Consider the following 26,695-nt stretch of genomic DNA (forward strand, 5'->3'; position numbering starts at 1 on the left):
ATCGGTTCTTATTATCTGAAAATGGAAGCCGGCAACTGGTGGAGTACAGTTCGTGAAGAGTGCATGGCGGCGCCTAGTTTTGGGTGGGCACAATTTGCTACCAAGCTAAAGGAAAGATTTTATCCTGATGAGCTTCGTTGGCAAAAGCAAGAAGAATTTTTGTCTTTGTCTCAAGGGTCTATGTCGATCCAGGAGTACACAGACAAGTTCACTGAGTTGTCCCGTTTTGCCACCTCTATTGTGCCTTCAGAATCTGAGAGGGTAAAACGATACATCAAGAAGATGGATCCTAAGGTTAGGACCCATGTCCTTAGTTCTGGTGCAAGTTCTTTTCAGGGTGCCTACGAGATTGCACTTAGCATCCATGCCTCTATCCAGGAAGAGGAAGCTGCAAGGAGCTTGAGTGTGAAGAAACCGGTTGTTACTTTCTCTCAATCCTCGGCTAAGAAGCCAAAGATTGACTCTGGTAACCGAGGCAACTATTAGCAGGGATCTGGTTCTAGTTCGAGTTTCAGGTCGGGTTCTCACTCTAAGTGTCGTACATGTGGAAAAGACTATCACCCAGGAAAGAATTGTGACGGGTCTACAATTGTATGTTACTATTGTAAGGAGGTGGGTCATAAGTCCTTCAAGTGTCCTAAGAACCCGAATGCTGCTTATCCTCCTGCTGTTAAATCTGTTGATCCTACCGCTCCTGTCAAAAACCGCATCTATGTGATGACACAGGCTGAAGCAGACGTGCAACCGGATGTGATCTCTGGTACATTCTTTATTAATTCTGTACCTGCTTATGTGTTGTTTGATACTGGAGCTACTGTGTCTTTCATTGCTAGTGACTTTGTTGTTAAAGCTAATTTGACTAGTAGATCACCTGTAAAGTCATTGATATCTCTCCCTTCTAGAGAGAATTTTCTGTGCCATGATGAGTTTAAAGACGTGCCTATCGATATCTTGGGGACTAAGCTTTTTGCTGATCTGAAAGAGTTTCCAATGATCGAGTTTGATGTGATTCTCGGGGTGGATTGGTTATCGAAATATCATGCAACCATCCATTGTCGCGATCAGAAGGTGACGCTTCGTGGCCCTAAAGGAAACCGAATCTCCTATTCAGGTGTCATGGTGAAGAAAGGCGTGAAGGTTGTTTCTGCTCTAAAAATGAGAAAGATGCGACAAAAGGGTGATGAGGTCTTCCTTTGCGTAGTGAAGGACCTATCTTTGGAAGAAAAGCTTGAGAGTATACCAATTGTGCAGGAGTATCCGGATGTGTTTCCTGAGGAATTGCCTGGTATTCCTCCAGAACGAGATGTCGAGTTCAATATCGATTTAGTTCCTGGTACTGCCCCAATATCAAAGGCTCCATATAGAATGGCGCCTCCTGAATTGCAAGAATTGAAAACTCAGTTGCAAGAGTTGATTGATAAGGGCTTTATTAGGCCGAGTGTCTCTCCTTGGGGTGCTCTTGTCTTGTTTGTCAAGAAGAAAGATGGCAGTATGAGGCTATGTATAGACTACCGTGAATTGAACAAGGTGACAATCAAGAACAAGTATCCTCTGCCCAGAATTGAAGACTTGTTCGATCAGTTGAAAGGCGCAGGGGTTTTCTCAAAGATCGATTTGAGGTCTGGATATCATCAAATTCCCGTGAAAAAGGAGGATATCCCAAAGACTGCTTTCCGTACAAGGTATGGTCACTATGAGTTTGAAGTGATGCCTTTTGGTCTCACAAATGCTCCTGCAATCTTCATGGATCAAATGAATAGATCATTTCATGAGTACCTTAACAAGTGCGTCGTGGTCTTCATAGATGATATACTTGTCTACTCTAAGAATGAGAAAGATCATGAAGGGCATTTGAGGCTAATTCTAGATGTTCTTCGGAAACAAAAGTGGTTCGCCAAGCTCTCTAAGTGTGAGTTCTGGTTAAAAGAGGTTGCTTTCCTTGGCCACGTCATTAGTAAGGACGTGGTTAAGGTGGATCCTTCTAAGATCAAAGCAGTTGTTGAGTGGGAAAGTCCGAAGAATGTGTCGGAGGTTCGAAGTTTTCTAGGCCTTGCTGGCTACTATCGGAGGTTCGTACAGGATTTCTCTAGAATTGCTCAGCCATTGACAAAGCTAATGAGAAAGGACTCCAAGTTCTTGTGGTCCGAAGTTTGCGAGAATGCATTCCAAGAGCTGAAAAAGAGGTTGACATCTGCACCTGTACTAACATTGCTTACCGAAGGGATTGAGTTTGAGGTATATAGTGATGCTTTGAAGAATGGGTTAGGTTGTGTTCTGATGCAAGTGGGTAAGGTTATCGCTTATGCGTCGAGACAATTGAAGGTTCATGAGAAGAACTATCCAACTCATGATCTCGAGCTTGCGGCTGTTGTGTTCGCGCTAAATATGTGGCGACACTACTTGTATGGGGTTCCATGTAAGGTGTATACTGATCATCAGAGTTTGAAGTATATCTTTACTCAACGGGATCTTAATATGAGGCAAAGAAGGTGGTTAGAGACAATTGTAGACTACAAGGTGACTCTAGACTATTGTGAAGGAAAGGCCAATAAAGTAGCGGATGCGTTGAGTCGCAAGAATAAACATTCTTTAAACGCCGCTACGGTCGTGTCTAAGGAGTTGTGTGAAGAATTTTGAAAGCTAAATATTGAAGTTGTACCGCAAGGGTTCGTCTCTTCATTCTTGGGTTCTATGAGTGTTGAGCCAGAATTGTTCCAAGAATTAAGGGCTAAGCAGGTAGATGATCCGATGTTAGCTAAGATTCGTGAGGCTAAAGCACAGGGTCGAGCTGAGAATTTTGAGATTGGTGCCGATGGTAGTTTGAAATTCATGGGTCGATGGTGTGTCTCGAATGATGTTAGTCTTAAGAAGAAGATCCTTGAAGAGGATCATAACACTCCGTATTCTGTTCACCCGGGAGGTGGAAAGTTATACAAGGATCTCAAGGTGAACTTTTGGTGGCCTGGTATGAAGAAGGAAATATCTGAGTTTGTGGCTCGTTGTTTAGTTTGCCAAAAGGTAAAGATTGAACATCAAAGGCCCGGGGGTTTGTTGCAACCTTTGCCGATTCCCGCTTGGAAGTTCGACTCTATATCTATGGACTTTGTAATGGGTCTTCCCGAAGCTGCTGGTGGGAAAAATGCCGTGTGGGTTATTGTGGATAGGTTGACTAAGGTGGCTCATTTCATTCCTATGAGACACACTTGGTCAATGGAGAAGTTAGCAGAAGCCTATGCTAAGGAGATCATTCGCCTTCATGGTGTTCCAAAAGACATTGTGTCGGATCGTGATCCACGATTCTTGTCGCACTTTTGGGGTGCTTTGCAAGAGGCCTTTGGTACAAAGCTGAAGTTGAGCACGGCTTTCCATGCTGCTACTGATGGTTAGACAGAGAGAACTATTCAGACGTTGGAAGATATGCTCCGTGCTTGTGCTCTTGAGTTTCAGCAATCTTGGGTCAAATCGTTGAGTCTGGTAGAATTTTCCTACAATAATAGTTATCATGCGAGTATTCAGATGGCTCCATATGAGGCTTTGTATGGTAGGAAGTGTCGTAGTCCTACTTGCTGGAGCGACATAAGTGATTCTCTAGTTTTGGGCCCAGATCTGATTCAGGAAACCGTGGAGCAGGTAAGGGTGATCCGTTCAAAAATGAAGGCTGCCCAAGATAGGCAAAAATCTTATGCGGATCTGCGTCGCAAGCCAATTTCTTACGAGGTTGGGGACAAGGTTCTGTTGAAGGTATATCCGATGAAGGGGGTGATGCGTTTTGGGCAAAAGGGCAAGCTAAGTCCGAAATATGTTGGTCCTTACGAGGTTTTGGAAAGAATTGGGGAAGTGGCTTATCGATTGGCAATGCCGCCGAATCTCTCAAAGGTTCACGATGTTTTTCATGTGTCGCAATTACGAAGGTATCGTAGTGATCCTTCCCATGTGATTCCAGTTGAGTCGGTTACTATTGAGCCGAATTTGACTTTTGAGGAGCGGCCAGTTAAAATTCTCGATCGTCAAGACCGCACTCTTCGAAGGAAAGTGGTCCCTTTAGTAAAAGTACTTTGGAGAAGCCAAAAGTATGAAGAGGCTACTTGGGAGACCGAGGAGTCGATGAAGCTCAAGTATCCAGAATTATTTAACCAAGGTAATGAGCTTTAGCTTAAAACACACCTCTCTATTATTACTTGTTTGTATTTGTAATTGATATGTTGTGTCTTAAAGTTTCGAGGACGAAACTTTTATAAGGAGGGGTGGTTGTAACACCCCATATTTTTTTTGAACTAGTAAATTTTGAATTATTATGTGTATAATGTTATTTTCTATTCAAATTATAACACTTTTAATTTATGATTGATAAGAGTGTAAAACTAATTTGAAATACTACTTGTTAATTAATTATTTACGGTTTTTAGTTGAGCCGGTTGAGGCGAATTATACCGAGGTTACTTTTATGGACTGAACCAATTTTCGATGTTTGGGCTATAACTTGGGAGGTGTTGGGCTGATTTTGGCGTGGGATTGGAGTAGTATACAAGTATTTGAGTTGGTTTTGAAAGTTAGATATTGGATTCTTTTATTTGACTCTTTAATTGCCAAGTTAATGCTCCCCTTAATTCCTGCCTTCACTTTATATTCTCTTGCCTCTTATAACTCCCAAAACCCATTATAGTTGCTGCCCTCATTAAGAAAATAGTCATCAGTTTCCTTTCTCATTGACCGTGAGAATCAACCCTCAAAAAAATACTTGCACTCTTCCTTCATTCACCTCCATGATACATCTCCTTCTTCCTCAATTCTTGTGAAACTGTTGCTGGGTTTTATTGTTGCAAGGATCGTCATACTTTCCCTCTTGATTTGGCTGTGAAAAATAAGTAAGTTTAATGGGTTAAACCCTTTCCTTTTTCGTTCCCTCGTGTATGGTTTGTTATACATACATCTAGTTTATTTCAACCTTGTTTTGTATAGGTTTTCAAGATCATCAAGAGGACTAGTTCGTATTGGGTTTTTTTGGTTTCTTGGGTTTTATCGGAGGTTTATCGAGGTAAATAGCATTATTCCTTTGCTTTAGAAATCAAGGTTGGGTTTAGGAGAGATTAGGTACGTTTTATAGGATTTGTGATTCGAGTTTCGACTGTGGGTTCGAATCAAATTGTAATCTGTTTTGCGTGGTGATTTGCGTGTGATATGGCTGCTTGTTTATCATGTCTATATATATTGTTGGTTGATCATGTTCAATTATAAATGAAATTGGGTAGAGATCCTGTTGTTAGTTCCTTCGGTTGAGCATGAATTATGTGTGAACTTTGGTATGAATGTATGCTGCCCATTCTCGTTTGTTTGTGCGTGAGTTACTATTCAGTTTCAAGTGTATTTTTGTAGCCTTGTTTTCATGTTTAGGTTCCCAAAGCATACTTTGTTTATCTTAAACTAGTTTATTGTTAATCATGCTCCATTTTATTCACCTAAGGCTAAACTAATATACTCCATGCTATATCATTGTTACTGTTTCAAGTTTGTATAGTTTATTATGATCTTTTGACTAAGTGTGGCATGCTTAGATTGATTAATTTCATGTTTAGCTAATGGTGTAATCAGGGGCTGGTTGTAATTAAGCAAAATACTTTAACAGTTGTCATGCTTGATGGTGGCCGAAGGCTAGCAGTTCAATATTAAGTTGTTAAGGAAATCCTTCATGTATAGTTAATTGATTTAAGTGTTAGAATTATATTATGAGTAAATTAATTTTTATTAAATTCATATAATTCTATCTTTTATATTGTTGTATAGAGTTGGATAACTTACTATATGTTTAAATGGGCTGGTATAATGATGGAAATTGTGACCAAGGATCAATGTTGATTTTTTTTATATTTTGAGTGTTTTTTTTGGAGTTTAAGAAAATGGTTTTTTTTTAAGTGTCAAGTAAGTTGTCGACGTCGTTGTGCTTTAAAGTAGAATAACACTGTTTTTAGCACTGCTTCGCCAAGGGTTGTGTACGGAGTGTATTGTGATATTTTGTTATAATTAGCTTCGTACCCAAATCCAGACAATAAGAGTGACACCTTAGTATGATATATGAGTTATTTTATATATTTTGAAAAATTTTGAAGTTAAACTCTTTGGAAGGGCTTTTTTGTTTAATTTTAGTCTTAGGAGTAAAGACCTGCAGTACTTTAAATTGGGGTTGATGATCCCTAAATGTGTTTAAATGATTTTTAAGAAGTATGTTTATAAATTTTATATATTTTTGTGAGTGTAAGACAACCATTGGGCTGCGGAATTCAATGGTTGGAACATGCCAACATCTTGGGTTGCGGAATTCGAGATGTATTTTCTAGGTTAATTGTTGTCGTCCGGAACTACTCGGGCTGCGGAATTCGAGTAGGAAAACTGGGAGTTTGGCCATTCTCAGACGCAGACGGCTGCGGAATCGTCTGTAGGTTCGCCCTGACAAACCTTTGATGGTGGGCTGCGGATTTCACCGGCGTTCATATTTTATATGCTTGCCTCACTATAAATCTTATTTTCAAAAGGGTTAAAATTTATTTAATTTTAAAGATACTATTGTTTTGGGAAGGGACCTTTACAAGGGTTAATTATCGTCTATGTGAGTTACTATTTGTTTTGAGTTGCTATATAAATTCTGAATTCTTGTGGTAATATTTTTCTTACGTTGTTATATTTATATGCTTGATCTGTATTATAATCATGATTCCATGTTTTATTTATTTTATTTTTTTTTTCCTCGAGTTTAACTGGTAATTATTATTTGAGTTGATGTTCCCGCATGTTGTTAAGTTTTGTGCTAGTGTCTAAGCTTTTCTGTACTTAGCTTTGTATTTCTACAAGTATTGGGAGAACTGCTAGTTACTCCCCACTGATTGTGGAACCTTAATGTTATTTGCAGGTGAAGAGTAGTTCCTGTTGAGTCTGGGCTGAGAGCAGAGTGTTTACTTTATTTCCTAGCAGTTTTATAGACTTGCTTTAGTTATCTTTGGACCTACTCTTTTGGGATTATTAGATTTGAGGATTGTTTTCCCTCGTTGGAAGTATTTATTGTTCATTTGGGATTTCTTTCACTTTACTTTATTTATCTCAGATATTTTAATCATTTTCTTTATTTTTGGTAACCTTTAGAGTGACATTTCCGTCTCGACGTTATTTCCGCTAACGTCATGCCTTATGTTTTAGACGGGGTGTTACAGTTGGTATCAGAGCAAAACATTCTTAAAACTCTCATTGAGTTGCTACAGTTTTCTACGAAATCTGTAGTTCTTGTTATCTCAAAGTTTAACATATTAGGCTTTTCAAGAAGTTTATGAGTGAGTTATTTGGGCAGGAAGAAACCAAGGGTATATTTATTATTTTTTTTTCTTCTTCATCTTGTGTGTTGAGTCTTGATGTGCTTTATGGGCTAACCTGCCTGCTCTTTTTTTGTAGAATGCCTCCACGAATGAGTCCTAAGAAGATTGTTGCACGACGCAGGCGAAAGGCGATTGAGGATGCCATTTTAGCATTGGCAAATCGAACGGTGGCACCTCCTCCTAATCAAGGGCAATCGGTCTTTGATCGTTTTGACCGTCATAGACCACCTACCTATGAAGGAACTGCTGACCCAATGGTTCTAGAAAGTTGGCTCCGAGAGATGGAGAAGTTGTTCACTACAACTAATTGTCCTCCGCAAGAGAGGGTGCCAATCGGTTCTTATTATCTGAAAATGGAAGCCGGCAACTGGTGGAGTACAGTTCGTGAAGAGTGCATGGCGGCGCCTAGTTTTGGGTGGGCACAATTTGCTACCAAGCTAAAGGAAAGATTTTATCCTGATGAGCTTCGTTGGCAAAAGCAAGAAGAATTTTTGTCTTTGTCTCAAGGGTCTATGTCGATCCAGGAGTACACAGACAAGTTCACTGAGTTGTCCCGTTTTGCCACCTCTATTGTGCCTTCAGAATCTGAGAGGGTAAAACGATACATCAAGAAGATGGATCCTAAGGTTAGGACCCATGTCCTTAGTTCTGGTGCAAGTTCTTTTCAGGGTGCCTACGAGATTGCACTTAGCATCCATGCCTCTATCCAGGAAGAGGAAGCTGCAAGGAGCTTGAGTGTGAAGAAACCGGTTGTTACTTTCTCTCAATCCTCGGCTAAGAAGCCAAAGATTGACTCTGGTAACCGAGGCAACTATTAGCAGGGATCTGGTTCTAGTTCGAGTTTCAGGTCGGGTTCTCACTCTAAGTGTCGTACATGTGGAAAAGACTATCACCCAGGAAAGAATTGTGACGGGTCTACAATTGTATGTTACTATTGTAAGGAGGTGGGTCATAAGTCCTTCAAGTGTCCTAAGAACCCGAATGCTGCTTATCCTCCTGCTGTTAAATCTGTTGATCCTACCGCTCCTGTCAAAAACCGCATCTATGTGATGACACAGGCTGAAGCAGACGTGCAACCGGATGTGATCTCTGGTACATTCTTTATTAATTCTGTACCTGCTTATGTGTTGTTTGATACTGGAGCTACTGTGTCTTTCATTGCTAGTGACTTTGTTGTTAAAGCTAATTTGACTAGTAGATCACCTGTAAAGTCATTGATATCTCTCCCTTCTAGAGAGAATTTTCTGTGCCATGATGAGTTTAAAGACGTGCCTATCGATATCTTGGGGACTAAGCTTTTTGCTGATCTGAAAGAGTTTCCAATGATCGAGTTTGATGTGATTCTCGGGGTGGATTGGTTATCGAAATATCATGCAACCATCCATTGTCGCGATCAGAAGGTGACGCTTCGTGGCCCTAAAGGAAACCGAATCTCCTATTCAGGTGTCATGGTGAAGAAAGGCGTGAAGGTTGTTTCTGCTCTAAAAATGAGAAAGATGCGACAAAAGGGTGATGAGGTCTTCCTTTGCGTAGTGAAGGACCTATCTTTGGAAGAAAAGCTTGAGAGTATACCAATTGTGCAGGAGTATCCGGATGTGTTTCCTGAGGAATTGCCTGGTATTCCTCCAGAACGAGATGTCGAGTTCAATATCGATTTAGTTCCTGGTACTGCCCCAATATCAAAGGCTCCATATAGAATGGCGCCTCCTGAATTGCAAGAATTGAAAACTCAGTTGCAAGAGTTGATTGATAAGGGCTTTATTAGGCCGAGTGTCTCTCCTTGGGGTGCTCTTGTCTTGTTTGTCAAGAAGAAAGATGGCAGTATGAGGCTATGTATAGACTACCGTGAATTGAACAAGGTGACAATCAAGAACAAGTATCCTCTGCCCAGAATTGAAGACTTGTTCGATCAGTTGAAAGGCGCAGGGGTTTTCTCAAAGATCGATTTGAGGTCTGGATATCATCAAATTCCCGTGAAAAAGGAGGATATCCCAAAGACTGCTTTCCGTACAAGGTATGGTCACTATGAGTTTGAAGTGATGCCTTTTGGTCTCACAAATGCTCCTGCAATCTTCATGGATCAAATGAATAGATCATTTCATGAGTACCTTAACAAGTGCGTCGTGGTCTTCATAGATGATATACTTGTCTACTCTAAGAATGAGAAAGATCATGAAGGGCATTTGAGGCTAATTCTAGATGTTCTTCGGAAACAAAAGTGGTTCGCCAAGCTCTCTAAGTGTGAGTTCTGGTTAAAAGAGGTTGCTTTCCTTGGCCACGTCATTAGTAAGGACGTGGTTAAGGTGGATCCTTCTAAGATCAAAGCAGTTGTTGAGTGGGAAAGTCCGAAGAATGTGTCGGAGGTTCGAAGTTTTCTAGGCCTTGCTGGCTACTATCGGAGGTTCGTACAGGATTTCTCTAGAATTGCTCAGCCATTGACAAAGCTAATGAGAAAGGACTCCAAGTTCTTGTGGTCCGAAGTTTGCGAGAATGCATTCCAAGAGCTGAAAAAGAGGTTGACATCTGCACCTGTACTAACATTGCTTACCGAAGGGATTGAGTTTGAGGTATATAGTGATGCTTTGAAGAATGGGTTAGGTTGTGTTCTGATGCAAGTGGGTAAGGTTATCGCTTATGCGTCGAGACAATTGAAGGTTCATGAGAAGAACTATCCAACTCATGATCTCGAGCTTGCGGCTGTTGTGTTCGCGCTAAATATGTGGCGACACTACTTGTATGGGGTTCCATGTAAGGTGTATACTGATCATCAGAGTTTGAAGTATATCTTTACTCAACGGGATCTTAATATGAGGCAAAGAAGGTGGTTAGAGACAATTGTAGACTACAAGGTGACTCTAGACTATTGTGAAGGAAAGGCCAATAAAGTAGCGGATGCGTTGAGTCGCAAGAATAAACATTCTTTAAACGCCGCTACGGTCGTGTCTAAGGAGTTGTGTGAAGAATTTTGAAAGCTAAATATTGAAGTTGTACCGCAAGGGTTCGTCTCTTCATTCTTGGGTTCTATGAGTGTTGAGCCAGAATTGTTCCAAGAATTAAGGGCTAAGCAGGTAGATGATCCGATGTTAGCTAAGATTCGTGAGGCTAAAGCACAGGGTCGAGCTGAGAATTTTGAGATTGGTGCCGATGGTAGTTTGAAATTCATGGGTCGATGGTGTGTCTCGAATGATGTTAGTCTTAAGAAGAAGATCCTTGAAGAGGATCATAACACTCCGTATTCTGTTCACCCGGGAGGTGGAAAGTTATACAAGGATCTCAAGGTGAACTTTTGGTGGCCTGGTATGAAGAAGGAAATATCTGAGTTTGTGGCTCGTTGTTTAGTTTGCCAAAAGGTAAAGATTGAACATCAAAGGCCCGGGGGTTTGTTGCAACCTTTGCCGATTCCCGCTTGGAAGTTCGACTCTATATCTATGGACTTTGTAATGGGTCTTCCCGAAGCTGCTGGTGGGAAAAATGCCGTGTGGGTTATTGTGGATAGGTTGACTAAGGTGGCTCATTTCATTCCTATGAGACACACTTGGTCAATGGAGAAGTTAGCAGAAGCCTATGCTAAGGAGATCATTCGCCTTCATGGTGTTCCAAAAGACATTGTGTCGGATCGTGATCCACGATTCTTGTCGCACTTTTGGGGTGCTTTGCAAGAGGCCTTTGGTACAAAGCTGAAGTTGAGCACGGCTTTCCATGCTGCTACTGATGGTCAGACAGAGAGAACTATTCAGACGTTGGAAGATATGCTCCGTGCTTGTGCTCTTGAGTTTCAGCAATCTTGGGTCAAATCGTTGAGTCTGGTAGAATTTTCCTACAATAATAGTTATCATGCGAGTATTCAGATGGCTCCATATGAGGCTTTGTATGGTAGGAAGTGTCGTAGTCCTAGTTGCTGGAGCGACATAAGTGATTCTCTAGTTTTGGGCCCAGATCTGATTCAGGAAACCGTGGAGCAGGTAAGGGTGATCCGTTCAAAAATGAAGGCTGCCCAAGATAGGCAAAAATCTTATGCGGATCTGCGTCGCAAGCCAATTTCTTACGAGGTTGGGGACAAGGTTCTGTTGAAGGTATATCCGATGAAGGGGGTGATGCGTTTTGGGCAAAAGGGCAAGCTAAGTCCGAAATATGTTGGTCCTTACGAGGTTTTGGAAAGAATTGGGGAAGTGGCTTATCGATTGGCAATGCCGCCGAATCTCTCAAAGGTTCACGATGTTTTTCATGTGTCGCAATTACGAAGGTATCGTAGTGATCCTTCCCATGTGATTCCAGTTGAGTCGGTTACTATTGAGCCGAATTTGACTTTTGAGGAGCGGCCAGTTAAAATTCTCGATCGTCAAGACCACACTCTTCGAAGGAAAGTGGTCCCTTTAGTAAAAGTACTTTGGAGAAGCCAAAAGTATGAAGAGGCTACTTGGGAGACCGAGGAGTCGATGAAGCTCAAGTATCCAGAATTATTTAACCAAGGTAATGAGCTTTAGCTTAAAACACACCTCTCTATTATTACTTGTTTGTATTTGTAATTGATATGTTGTGTCTTAAAGTTTCGAGGACGAAACTTTTATAAGGAGGGGTGGTTGTAACACCCCATATTTTTTTTGAACTAGTAAATTTTGAATTATTATGTGTATAATGTTATTTTCTATTCAAATTATAACACTTTTAATTTATGATTGATAAGAGTGTAAAACTAATTTGAAATACTACTTGTTAATTAATTATTTACGGTTTTTAGTTGAGCCGGTTGAGGCGAATTATACCGAGGTTACTTTTATGGACTGAACCAATTTTCGATGTTTGGGCTATAACTTGGGAGGTGTTGGGCTGATTTTGGCGTGGGATTGGAGTAGTATACAAGTATTTGAGTTGGTTTTGAAAGTTAGATATTGGATTCTTTTATTTGACTCTTTAATTGCCAAGTTAATGCTCCCCTTAATTCCTGCCTTCACTTTATATTCTCTTGCCTCTTATAACTCCCAAAACCCATTATAGTTGCTGCCCTCATTAAGAAAATAGTCATCAGTTTCCTTTCTCATTGACCGTGAGAATCAACCCTCAAAAAAATACTTGCACTCTTCCTTCATTCACCTCCATGATACATCTCCTTCTTCCTCAATTCTTGTGAAACTGTTGCTGGGTTTTATTGTTGCAAGGATCGTCATACTTTCCCTCTTGATTTGGCTGTGAAAAATAAGTAAGTTTAATGGGTTAAACCCTTTCCTTTTTCGTTCCCTCGTGTATGGTTTGTTATACATACATCTAGTTTATTTCAACCTTGTTTTGTATAGGTTTTCAAGATCATCAAGAGGACTAGTTCGTATTGGGTTTTTTTGGTTTCTTGGGTTTTATCGGAGGTTTATCGAGGTAAATAGCATTATTCCTTTGCTTTAGAAATCAAGGTTGGGTTTAGGAGAGATTAGGTACGTTTTATAGGATTTGTGATTCGAGTTTCGACTGTGGGTTCGAATCAAATTGTAATCTGTTTTGCGTGGTGATTTGCGTGTGATATGGCTGCTTGTTTATCATGTCTATATATATTGTTGGTTGATCATGTTCAATTATAAATGAAATTGGGTAGAGATCCTGTTGTTAGTTCCTTCGGTTGAGCATGAATTATGTGTGAACTTTGGTATGAATGTATGCTGCCCATTCTCGTTTGTTTGTGCGTGAGTTACTATTCAGTTTCAAGTGTATTTTTGTAGCCTTGTTTTCATGTTTAGGTTCCCAAAGCATACTTTGTTTATCTTAAACTAGTTTATTGTTAATCATGCTCCATTTTATTCACCTAAGGCTAAACTAATATACTCCATGCTATATCATTGTTACTGTTTCAAGTTTGTATAGTTTATTATGATCTTTTGACTAAGTGTGGCATGCTTAGATTGATTAATTTCATGTTTAGCTAATGGTGTAATCAGGGGCTGGTTGTAATTAAGCAAAATACTTTAACAGTTGTCATGCTTGATGGTGGCCGAAGGCTAGCAGTTCAATATTAAGTTGTTAAGGAAATCCTTCATGTATAGTTAATTGATTTAAGTGTTAGAATTATATTATGAGTAAATTAATTTTTATTAAATTCATATAATTCTATCTTTTATATTGTTGTATAGAGTTGGATAACTTACTATATGTTTAAATGGGCTGGTATAATGATGGAAATTGTGACCAAGGATCAATGTTGATTTTTTTTATATTTTGAGTGTTTTTTTTGGAGTTTAAGAAAATGGTTTTTTTTTAAGTGTCAAGTAAGTTGTCGACGTCGTTGTGCTTTAAAGTAGAATAACACTGTTTTTAGCACTGCTTCGCCAAGGGTTGTGTACGGAGTGTATTGTGATATTTTGTTATAATTAGCTTCGTACCCAAATCCAGACAATAAGAGTGACACCTTAGTATGATATATGAGTTATTTTATATATTTTGAAAAATTTTGAAGTTAAACTCTTTGGAAGGGCTTTTTTGTTTAATTTTAGTCTTAGGAGTAAAGACCTGCAGTACTTTAAATTGGGGTTGATGATCCCTAAATGTGTTTAAATGATTTTTAAGAAGTATGTTTATAAATTTTATATATTTTTGTGAGTGTAAGACAACCATTGGGCTGCGGAATTCAATGGTTGGAACATGCCAACATCTTGGGTTGCGGAATTCGAGATGTATTTTCTAGGTTAATTGTTGTCGTCCGGAACTACTCGGGCTGCGGAATTCGAGTAGGAAAACTGGGAGTTTGGCCATTCTCAGACGCAGACGGCTGCGGAATCGTCTGTAGGTTCGCCCTGACAAACCTTTGATGGTGGGCTGCGGATTTCACCGGCGTTCATATTTTATATGCTTGCCTCACTATAAATCTTATTTTCAAAAGGGTTAAAATTTATTTAATTTTAAAGATACTATTGTTTTGGGAAGGGACCTTTACAAGGGTTAATTATCGTCTATGTGAGTTACTATTTGTTTTGAGTTGCTATATAAATTCTGAATTCTTGTGGTAATATTTTTCTTACGTTGTTATATTTATATGCTTGATCTGTATTATAATCATGATTCCATGTTTTATTTATTTATTTTTTTTTTTTCCTCGAGTTTAACTGGTAATTATTATTTGAGTTGATGTTCCCGCATGTTGTTAAGTTTTGTGCTAGTGTCTAAGCTTTTCTGTACTTAGCTTTGTATTTCTACAAGTATTGGGAGAACTGCTAGTTACTCCCCACTGATTGTGGAACCTTAATGTTATTTGCAGGTGAAGAGTAGTTCCTGTTGAGTCTGGGCTGAGAGCAGAGTGTTTACTTTATTTCCTAGCAGTTTTATAGACTTGCTTTAGTTATCTTTGGACCTACTCTTTTGGGATTATTAGATTTGAGGATTGTTTTCCCTCGTTGGAAGTATTTATTGTTCATTTGGGATTTCTTTCACTTTACTTTATTTATCTCAGATATTTTAATCATTTTCTTTATTTTTGGTAACCTTTAGAGTGACATTTCCGTCTCGGCGTTATTTCCGCTAACGTCATGCCTTATGTTTTAGACGGGGTGTTACAGTAATAAACTGGTATATACTTTTTAGTGAAAAGGACACGAAATGAATGATTTTAAGGGATACGAAATGAATTATTTTGGGTTTAAAGGCAGAAAAGGAAGAAAAAAAAGTTATGGTTTGGGGAAATGGGCTTTGAATTGGGTTGGTTTAAGCACTCCAAAATTAAATACTCAACCCGACCAATAATGGTGATGAAAGGTTGTTCATTATTGGGTTTGGTTTTGGGGAGACCTTTTTAAGTGTCTACAACTGTAAAACTTGGTTTGATAGGTTATTTGATGATACGGATCAAAAGAAATAATGAACTATCAAAAGAAAGATGATAAAATGTAAAACTTCGTATGATGTGAAACAACCTCTATAAAAGACAATGCAATTGCCTTTCCATCCTTGAAAATCCTCTGCTGAGGCAAAGAAGCTCCCATCAAAAGTTACAAATAGTATTTTATCATCACCAATGCCTTCAACTTCATCCCATTTTGTCTCGCCCTCGTTTAACTTATAAATGGTAAAAGCTATTCCATCTCTTGTTCCACGCTTACACCATCTATATATTAAATACAGTTCTTGATTATCAGTTGACACAGCTAGACGTCTAATTTTGGTTGAAGACTCAGGCAATGGATTTTCTATGAAGAGTGACAATGATAAGGTATCGTAATCCATCTTATAGACTCTACCTCTGCGATCAATGGCATAAATCTTTCCTTTAAAATTAATTACATCATGAAAGTTCCTCACCTCTAGAAAGGTTCCCTGGAAACTCACATCCAATTCTTGCTTGTCTTTAAGCCTTATTGCACATAAAGCCCCTCTATGATGTAAAATAATGGCAGTACAATCACCAATTGTAGGGTAACTTTTACTACAATTAGGATTTACAAACAAAACCACCCTTTTACCGTTGAAATCAGGAAGACCCTTCTTCCCAAACATATCCCTAGGGGCATCAACAAACCTCAACCTGTGGAACACAGCCATCTCACATACTTGAATGTACGATAAATCCAAAATTTTTGGGAAACCAACAGGCAACATTCTAATGGCGATTGGTGAGAGCAATCTGCTGACAAACAGCTTTCCAGGGTGCAACTCTTCAGCAGTGAAAAACCAGGGTGGGAGCTTAGGATCGAGGGTTGATCGAAAGAGTAAAACATAACTCGCTACTAGAACCGGTGAGAAAGGACCACTATCATCTAACCAACTACCAGCACAGGTTGCTAGAGAGTAGGGAAAGATAGGGGATAATATATTCTTTGAGGTGAGATCATGTAAAGTGATTGATCTCTTCCATGCCTTACAAACTGCCCGGAAGTTCTGGGTGTCCGATCGACTCTTGAGGCATTCAGCAACTTTTGACAACAACTCCGGGGGCAATTCCGACCAAAATTCTTGCCCACGGCTCATTTTGGTGAAGTTAGTTGGGTCCATTAATAATGCTTCTTAAACACCAGTGTTCAATGTACCCCTTCATAATTCATAAACCAAAGATACACCATATATCAGATGTTGCAACATATTCATAAAATTGTGGTTTGTAAATATGAAATGGGAACCAAGCAAAGACTCAATTTTGTCATGGCATTGGGATATTGATGTAGCACTAATTTCAGGCAATATATAAAAAGAACAATTATAAATTCAAGGAATTAAAAGCCAACAAAAAAAAAATGAAAAGCTGATAATACAGATACACAAAAATGGGTTCAAAAGCTAAATTGGCATGCAATTCATACAAAAACAAATGAAAAGCAATGAGAATGAAAATTATGGGAAATTCAAATTAGAAGTGAAAATGAAGTGGAAGCAAGCAAATAATGAGAGTTTTGGAAGACGTCATTACCTAATTACAACTTCAAATTCTCCTCAGATAATTTGCAAGGGAAGAAGCAACGAATTTGACCTCATTTCCTCATCTTTCAACTTCCTAATTTTTACTTGGAAATCTAAATTAGGGTTATTGAGGAATAGTTGGGAGAAATTGTGAATTTGGAGGGAAGGCAAATGGTTTTTTCATCCTTTACTTTTTTATAAAGTGTGTTTTCAAATTGCCTTACTAGCCCCTACCCCACACACAATACAGAATACACTTGTAGAAAATTTTGTCAAAAACCCTTTAAATTAAGGAAACTAGAACAGAAGATACATTACACATTTACACATAAAAAGAAATTACCTGAAGTGAAATGTTGGTGGTTATAATAAAATTTTAAAATAGTGAATGGGTAAGGTAGTTATTGGTGTTTACAAAAAAAATTTTAAAAATAATACTCCCTCCGTCCCTAAATTACATTCCTCCTTTCTATTTTTGGTATTCCAAAATTACATTCCTCCTTTCTATTTTTGGTAAGTTTTTTTAAGTAAATCAACTCTCTTTTTCTGTTTTACATTTAATGCTTTCTCACTCATCCTTACCTAATCTTACTCATAATCCTTGTGTCAAATTACAATGAATATGATTGGTTAAAAATTTTCAATTAGGAGCATGTGATTGGTCCTTTTTTTTGCAAAGGATTGATGACATGTCATGAGTAATAACTAATCTATATTTGTATTTCCCATTGCATATCTAATTATTGTTATTTGTCTTATTCTTCCCTCCTTAATTCCCGTGTAAATTTCCAAAGAGGAATGTAATTTAGGGACGGAAGGAGTAATAGTTAAAAAAAAAAAAGTGTGATCAACATAATTTGAGGATCGGGGATTTGGGGGATTGTGGTGAATTGACTCTACAATTATATTGTAGACTAGAGTGTATCCGTGCTCATGCACGGAATATATGTAGTAATGTAGTATATCTGTATATATAGTATAGAGAAAAAAAAATAGTAGAAGTGATAGTTAGTAAAGGGTGGTTATTGGTTTTTTTTTAAAAAAAATAAAATTAAATTAAATAGAGGGCTAGATTTTAATTGAGTGATATGGGTAGTTATGAGTGAAAATGGTGGTTATTGGTTATTTTTTTTCAAAAAAAAAAAAAAAAGAAGGGCTAGAATTGCAAGAATGGGTATTTGGAGTGCAATGAATGAAAGTTGGAAAAAAAAACTCTTAAATTATACTTCCTCCGTTCTATTAATATTGCAACAATGGACTTTTTGCACTATTCATCACTCTTGTTTGACCATATAATATGAGTTATACGTTAAGCAAAATATAGTCAAGTGGGATCTTGTTGGATTCGTCTCATAAAATACTTTCACAATATCAAATTTTTATAATTTTTACTCTTACACAATTATAGATATTTAGCATATAAAAGGAGTTTCGGGATGCGTAATTTCCTCCTTGTTGCAATATTAACAGAACGGAGGAAGTATATAAGATTTTGCTAACAACTATCATTTTAATGACCACTTTGGAGAACAATTATCATTTAAATTTTTTTATAAAAAACAATCACAAAAACACAAAAACTTTGAGTGGCACTACCACTTTTGGTTTTCCGGCAAAAATCTCCGATTGGAGATTTCATACAATTTTCGACCAAAAAACTTTTATGAAATGACAAAACGACCTTTACATTAACCTTAAATTAGATAATACGATCAATTGTTCCAAATACCTCAATTTCTTAAACCCTAAATTCAATTATTAATTATGAACCTGGTTACAAAACTACCAATATAGAATAGGGATGTACACCACTTTTCTAAAGTATAAGTTCAAAAAGATTTGAATAAATGAAATGAACCAATAAGACAAGTATTGTAAATTTACCATAGATATTGTCAATGAACCTGCTGAATAGGTCGTGTTTGAATGGGCGGGGTGGGTCAATTCTTAAAGGGTTAGAGAAATAGCGAGTCACATTAAAATTTAAGTGGGGTGGGTCGGATCGAGACATATCATTATTGCCCCGACCCTTTTACTTTTGAAAAAGAATTACATCCTTTTTTTTCTCGGTAGATAAACTGATTTGTGAGTCTTTGACTTTTTATGTCCATCGTATATGCAACTATGGAGTAAAAACAAAAAACTTTTCAAAATAATTATAAAAATATGGTTTAAAATTCCTAGATCAATGCTCGTCAATTCTCCTATTTTGTCACCAAAAAAAAAAGTAAAATCTCATATTTTGAAAGCATCCATCATAATAGATCGAAAAGTAAAAACGAGAAGGATTAAGGGTCTGTTTTGTTCACCTTATTTTTACTTATTTCAGGTATAATAAGTTCAAATAAGTTCTGTTTAGGAGAAATAAGTTCTGATAAGGGTTACCCAACTTCAAATTACAACTAAAATAAGTTAATAAGGCCCCGTTCTCTTCACCTTATTTTTGCTGAACTGAAATTATTTTTACAGAAACAAAATTATATTTGCTGAACTTAAATTATTTTTACTGAACTTAAATTAATTCTATTGAACTGAAATTATTTTTGCTGAACTGAAATTATTTTTTTTTACTGATTTTCTATTATAATTCTTCTTTAAGAAAACTTAATTTTACTAAACTGAACTTATTTTTACTTAGCTGAAATTATTTTTACTGAACTGAACTTAATTTTACTGAACTAAACTTATTTTTACTAAATTGAAATTAATTTTACTTAATATTATTTTTTTAAGGTGAATAGAACATGGCTTAAGTTCACATAAGTTAAGTTAAGTTATGATAAGTGAAAATTAGGTGAATAGAATACACCCTAAATAGAAGAAAAAAAAATATAAATTTTTTTTTTTAAAATAAAAAAAAAACACACCCTAAATATAATGGTTTGAGTCTTATTATTACCCTTTTTTAAACAATATCCCTACCTTATTTATATATATTTATTTTTATTTTTTTTATTTTTTTTTTATATAAAAAGTGGGAAAATACTCTTATGAATAGTGTTAGGACATTTTTAACCCTAAAAATGTTTAATTACCTTTATATCCCCATTAATGTTGTATGAGTAGTTTATGAATAATCAATGTATTTATTTTATTGCTAATTTGTTATTATTGATCAATTTCACAACATGGGTTTTATCGTTAATTTAATTGCTCACTTGTCAGTATAATCAATTTAGGATTGCTTTAATTATTCTAACCTTCATAAGTATTTTTTTTTTTAATAAAAATCTAACCTTCATAAGTATGATTATGAGAGGTTTTGATTTTACATTCTTTCCTATATGAAGCACAAGGAACTATGGAAGCAAGCATTTGTCCAATATAGTGCAAAAGCAACTGTGTTGAAACTGAAATTGATATATGAGAAATCAGGCTCAAGTGTGGGTTGGTGAATCGGTTATATTTCGGACAGAAAGAGAAAACCGATTTCCATGATTTTGATATAAGTTTACAAGGGTATTGGTTCATTTTAAAAAGTTCATGAAAGTGAAATCCGAAAGATCATATGAGTAGTTATTAAAATAAAATAAAAAAATTAAAAAAAAAAAAAACTAGAAGCTAAGACAAAGGTTGGTCAAATACAATAACCAGAAAGTTATTCAAGAGATTTCGATATTAATGCCATTGAGGTAGTTTAGTTAGTTTGGTGACTCTTAAGGTCCAAGTAATAATTGCCCAAGTTTTTACTCATTTGAACAGAAGACTAGCTTGGTAGAAATTTGAATTGTGAATGAACTTGATTGACAATTTCACACAGTCAATCACTCAACATCTACTGTTATTAATCCTTGGACCTTATTTCTCCACTTAACTTAGTGTCTGTTCTCATTGATTGAACTGAGTTGAACTGAATTGATCGAGATTTTTGATTAGTTCAAGATTTCAATCTTTATCCAGGGCTCTTGGAGCCTTTTGATCTTGCTACCGACTTAGGACATACTATGTTCATTGATTCCGAAAGCATTAAGATATGTGAACTAACTGAACTGAACTTATTAGAGCTGATCTGAACTAAATTGAACTGAAATGAATATTTTATGAGAGAAGGAAATTAGGAGCCGAATTGAAAATAATCGTATGAGAACAGACCCTTAGTTTTTGAGGTTACTTGGTCCATTTTGTCCACTGCATTTTTTTTGCCGATTCAAGAAAATAACTTCATTATTTTTGTAACTTTAACAAAATAAATTAATGACTTATAATATTAATTTACTCTGTAAAATAAATTATTTACAAGGCAATCATTGTTAAATGACATAAACTGTAATTATTACGATCATAACTTTAACCGATTAAAACTTAAAGTGAGGTGTATTGGTATCTTATATGAATACAAGAAAAATATAGACATGTGATGTCTAGCTAATTGAACCATTTCAATCTGTACTTTAAATATAGCAAACATTTCCATGTCTAGAACTCAATACTTTATACAACACCTTCACTAATTCTAGAGTAATTTGCTAAAGTTTTGAGCATTGCTAAGATACATGACATTCAACATATCAATTGCATATGTACAAATAGTTATAATACAATATATGCAAACATGCATAAAGTATTAAGACTAATTGCAATAACTCAACATGAAACACTACCTATACCGCGCGCGTAGGATCCCCTAGTCATGTAATTTAGATTTGTTTTTCATTTTATTTTATAGCATTACATCAAAAAAAAAAAAAAAAAAAAAAAAAAGAAAAAAGCTCCGACCCATTGAATTGCTCTGTAGAAAAAATAAACATAGTGATTCCTCCTCTTGCTTCCCCCTCTCTCTGTCTCGCAGATCTCCATTGAAGCGCACTGAACATCGCAGTTGACGTTCTCCATTTCAAACCATTTGTTCCCAGCTGCTTGTTAGGTAACTTCGTTGTTGTTTCTTTTAGCAATCATCCTATCAATTTCACAATCTAGGGTTCATCTTTGACCTAATTTAATTGTCAATGCAGTAAGTGTATGGTTCCAAAATCTCAACTAAATACTAAGATTATGAAAGATCATAATGTTGCTAGAAATTTTATAATTAAATTAAAATTATGTGATATGTTTGATGATTGAATCAGATTTTGTTGCTAATATATTGCAAAATCCTTTAATGTTAGACCTCTTCTGGTGTTGATTTTCAACTATGCATTGTCAACCCTTTAATCAAGCATGAATTACAATGAGAATCATGAATGAACAAGAGAAATTTGTAAACTAAAAAGTAATGTAATTTCTTTAAAATAGAAATGGATGGGTGTCATAGACGATGATGGCAATCGACTTGTTTCGTGGTGTGGTAGACTCTAGGTGGATGAGGAAGGGACTTTGCCCACTCGTAAACTCCGTCGTTAGATGGTCCTTTGAGAAGGATTGACCCTGTGCTAGAACACAAATGTAAGAGGATGAGAACATAAATTAAGAATTAACTACTCTGACTTAGTCATCTCTATCCCCTGATCTACACTGAAAGCACTAAGCTGTTACTGTTGTGTTGTTATCGAGTGGGGATTTTCGGATGCAACTAGCACTTTAGTCGATGTTTTTCTTTTTATTGGGTTTATATGATGAAGGGTTAATTTAATATCTTTGAGCTAAGCATCTATGTCCGTCATTATCGGTACAAGGAATGTATGCACCATGAGGGATGTTACATTGGTAGGGACTAGGGAGAGGGACCAAGAGGGAGGAAGGTAATTAAGGTAATACATCATTTTGTATCGAAAACTTTTTTGAATCTTGAAGGTTTTGTTGACCTCTCAATTTCTACTTTTTACCTCTCATGGAGCTACAAATTTTATGGTTTTATAGGATTTTCGGTTAAAATTCTTGTTATCACACTTGCACCTAGTAAGCAACAACTTACTGGTTCGTATTTGAAGAATCTGATTTTACTGTCTATTCCGTGTTCTTTTAGGTTTAGAGGGAGTTTGTTAATTGAGTGTGATGATATCTAACCTTGTTTGTCAAGTGCTTAGTGCTTATTAGACAGATAGGGGCCATAGGGTGTAATTATGAGACACTATGTGATCTTTTTTTGTTTGTCTCTTGTAATTTTGATTGCTACCTCAACCTCGTGATTCAATTGTGAATAATTCATTTTGTTTTTTTTCCCTTTCCGTTGCTGTTATTTTGCAGTTTGTGGCTAATTTAGATTTCCCATTTCAATCAACATCAACAGCGGCAGTAGTAGTAACATCATATATACTAGTTGCGGAATAGGATCCAATGGAATCATGGTGGGAGTCAGTGTCCAAAGCTCGCTCCCGAATCCAAGCCCTTCTTTCTCTCCTCCCTCCTTCATTTTCATCCAGTGATTCTCTCTCTTCCCTGGTTGATTCTGATCAACCTGCTCGATCCCTTCTGGACTCCTATGAAACCTACTCTGCTGTGTCATCTGCTCTCTCTGGATCTGGTAATGATCCTCTCTGTCAATGGCTCTATGACACCTTCCTCCAGTCTTCTGACGACTCTGAATCAGACTTCCGCCTTGTGGTGATTTCCTTGGTGCCTCTCATTGCTGGACTCTATCTATCTCGCATTCACACCTTTTCCACCACCTCCCCTTCCGCCCTCGGCTCCCCTTCACTTGCAGGCTTTGAAGCCGTTCTCTTGGCTCTCTACTCTTCTGAGGTTAAGGCTCGTGCTGGCAAACCCATCCTCGTTTCCATCCCTTCCCCTGCTTACCTTGCTCACCATCCTTCCCTCTATCACACCCCATCTCCTCAACCTCACTCTCCTGTTAATAAAAATAATTTTTCCAGATCATCCTCTTCTTCTTCTCCTCCTTCTGGTGTGTCTGGAATTGGAGTTGAAATTGGAGTTGGGGTTATCTCACCACCTCTAGAGCCCCAAATTGGGATCCAGTCCACAAAGCGTGCTACCATTGTTGGGGTAGCCTTCCATTGCTTTTTCAAACACATCTCCCAAATGCCTCTTTGGTCTAAGATAGATCTTTGCCGTTTTGCTGCTTCGTGGGCTGGCAGTGATTGTCCCTGTGCTCATTCTCTTGACTTCCATTGCAATACTCCTACTACAACTGCTAATCGACTGGATGATGATGACGATGCTGTCTCTGTCAGTGAGGACCTTGTTGTTTCCTCCACTATAAGCACCACTAGTAGGTCTAGTACTATTGGAGGTATCATTGCTCAACACCCTCAACCTCACCAAAATGGAACATCAGGAAGTGAAATTATCCTTTCAGAGGTTATTTCTAGGTTGGATATCAATGGCAACAATACCAATCACTCCCAGATGTCAAATTCTTCTTCTGGGGGACAGGGACACGGGCAGGAACAAGAAGGGGTGAGAATTTTACTGCCCTGGGAGCTATTGCAGCCATTGCTTAGGATACTGGGTCACTGTCTGCTGGCTCCTGCTCCTCTGAATAACCAGGAGGTTAAGGACGCTGCTTCTGTGGCAGTGAGGCGTCTTTATGCCAGGGCTTCTCATGACCTAGCTCCACAGGCTATCCTGGCTACACAAAGCCTTGTTCAGCTTGACAACCGTGCTCGCGCTACTGCTAAGGCTGCTGCTTTAGTCACTTCTTCTTCCAATGCTAACACACCAAAATCTAGTACGCCTGAGGTCTTCTTGGTCTCCAAGTGATGAAGATCCCCATGACTCGCTCATCTCTTCTTTTTAGGTAATGTAATTAAAGTAAAAAACGCATACTCTTTTGCAGAAAGCTAGTATGGAGTAGATTTTACTTCTAGTTGATGCTTTTAGTTCTAAAGTAGTGATGATATTCATCTGTCAATTCTCTCTTCAGTGTAACTCTCTTTCTATACTTAGGCTGACATCATATTCTCGTGTTTGACATTAAATTTTTGTCCACATGCTCTCAGTGAATCTATGATTGGGAAATTGAACTCAGTAAGGGAACATTGCGTGGGAAATGCAACACAAGTTACACAATGCTAGTAATCAGCTTGGAGTGGTTTTTTATTTGTGGGATAGAAGTTGTGATAAGGTTTATAACATTCACACTGCCATGAAAGAACAGAAATAAGGGTGTTCTTATTAGTTTTTTTGATCAATTACCTGTGTAAGTGACTTATAGACTGTTATGTTTTCAGTCAGACAAAATGTACAAAAAGAGATCAGAAAGTTACAAGACAGCGTGCCAAAAGCTGTTGTCGGATAAGCATGAATAGTAAACTTGTAGATATGTAATGTAAAATATATATACATTTGTTATGGTTTACATTGATTTTTGTAGTAGTGATGACAATCATTTGATCTGAAATCGGTTTGAATATGTAATTTATTTTATTCGTATGAAGAAACTTCATTTCATACAAAGAAAAGACCAGAATGTGAACCATGGGGCAGCAATGTTAATCTCTGTACTTGCGCCCCCTTCTTCAACTGTTAATGTCCCAAGTTTCCGTTGATATTTGTCTTAAAAAAGCCAGGACAAACACAGTTGATAATTGACGGGTATTTCTTAGCCAATATTCTTGTATATGCATTCAAAGCTGCCTTTGACAGTATTTAGGCTGCCATGGTAGAAGGCCATCCCTTCTCTTTGAATGAACCGTCCTTAAAGGCTCTCTGCAACTCGTTTAAAACCTCGTCCACTTGTTCTTCTGTATGGCTATCAGCATCACCTAAGAATCCTTTGATTATCTCATATGGTATATTATGGGGAGAAAAGAAAGTACGAGTTAATCGATGGGTATTTTTCTCAGAAGATGATGTTTATATGCCAAAAAAAAAAAAGAAATATATACCTTAAACTTCCCTATAGAATAGGAAACGTTGATGATCCTTGGTGAATCCGATAACTCGAGAGGAAGCAAAGCTTCAATGGTTCTCTTTACAACATACGGAATAGTAATTAGTTTCCAAGCAATCTTTTGCGACTTCATATGTCTGTGTCATCATCTCAGCATAATTGAACTTTGCTCCTGGCTACATTATCACATTACTTCGGTTATCAAAAACAGTACTGCAATCATTAAAAAAAAATAAAAAAGTATTATGATTGCTTCTATGTTTTTTTTTCCCTTAATGCTAAGAAATTCTGCTGGTAGTATGACATTTTCGTTAACCTCTTTGATTTTACACACGCACACCTAGAATTGAATCAAATTTACTACGGTACATTATATCACACGACTGACAAGTATTTGCTTGATTGCTTCATCAAAATTGGAGTCTTAAAATTTAGCGCTAATCTTACTCAATGATCTACATCTTTTTATTAAAAAAAATTGAAATTTGTCAAAGTACTCTAGTACCTATTTTTGCTAAAAAGTAAGTGACTCTGTCTACAATGTAATCTCATGATTTGTAATCCGAGATAGAGGTGAATAAGATAATATCTACATATTATTTATTACTTTATTACAACGCGTTTTGTGTGCGGCTGACTATACCGTGTGGCCATTTGTAAATAAAAGAGTACCCCTATTATACTGACAGAATAACCTCCGTTCTACTGATAGAGTAACCCCTTAATATTATACTTATTCAATAACTCATAAATAATAAAGCAATGCCTACAACACTGACAGAGTACCACCTACATTAAATAACACTATAACTGTAACAGAGTAACCTCTATAAAATTAATCGGATAACCCCATGGTGGCTAGCCACACTGTAAGAAAGTTGCTGCTTTCATTATGGGTTTTTTTTTTTTATAATTAATAATTTTTTTTTATAATTAATTAAACGGTGATTTTTATAATAAATCAGTTTAATTAGTGTTTATATTTTCATGATTTCCTAACTTTACACAATTTTCTAGTGCATATTTAATGCTTATATGTAGCCCTAAAGGCTATGCATAACATTTTCCTTTTTTATATAATTAGTTGATATTATTTGTATAATAAACCAAGGGTTATACTTTTGAATAAAATAAGGTTTTTCTTATGATAAAAAATGTGGTAATCCCATATAGTTGGTCATATTACTTGTAACTAAACAAGGTCATCCTAATATATGGCTAACCCTTTCTCAAAAAAAAAAAAAAA

General features: G+C 37.0%; 2 protein-coding genes across 2 annotated transcripts; one reads left to right on the forward strand and one right to left on the reverse strand.

The window, feature by feature from the left end:
- Positions 1 to 15,176: 15,176 nt before the first annotated feature.
- LOC145613824 (F-box protein SKIP23-like) lies at positions 15,177 to 16,871 on the reverse strand. Its single transcript, XM_081668871.1, has 2 exons — positions 16,732 to 16,871; positions 15,177 to 16,356 (listed from the first exon to the last, which is right to left on the reverse strand). The coding sequence occupies exon 2, from the start codon at positions 16,317 to 16,319 to the stop codon at positions 15,177 to 15,179; it is 1,143 nt and encodes a 380-aa protein (XP_081524997.1). The 5' UTR covers positions 16,320 to 16,356; positions 16,732 to 16,871.
- Positions 16,872 to 21,420: 4,549 nt separating this feature from the next.
- Positions 21,421 to 24,957, forward strand: LOC145614280 (uncharacterized). Its single transcript, XM_081669308.1, has 3 exons — positions 21,421 to 21,585; positions 22,845 to 24,354; positions 24,557 to 24,957. The coding sequence occupies exon 2, from the start codon at positions 22,935 to 22,937 to the stop codon at positions 24,315 to 24,317; it is 1,383 nt and encodes a 460-aa protein (XP_081525434.1). The 5' UTR covers positions 21,421 to 21,585; positions 22,845 to 22,934; the 3' UTR covers positions 24,318 to 24,354; positions 24,557 to 24,957.
- The last annotated feature ends 1,738 nt before the right edge of the window (positions 24,958 to 26,695 follow it).

Source organism: Chenopodium album, chromosome 25 (assembly GCF_948465745.1).
Source record: "Chenopodium album chromosome 25, dcCheAlbu1.1, whole genome shotgun sequence".
In the NCBI taxonomy this organism is placed as follows: Eukaryota; Viridiplantae; Streptophyta; class Magnoliopsida; order Caryophyllales; family Amaranthaceae; genus Chenopodium; species Chenopodium album.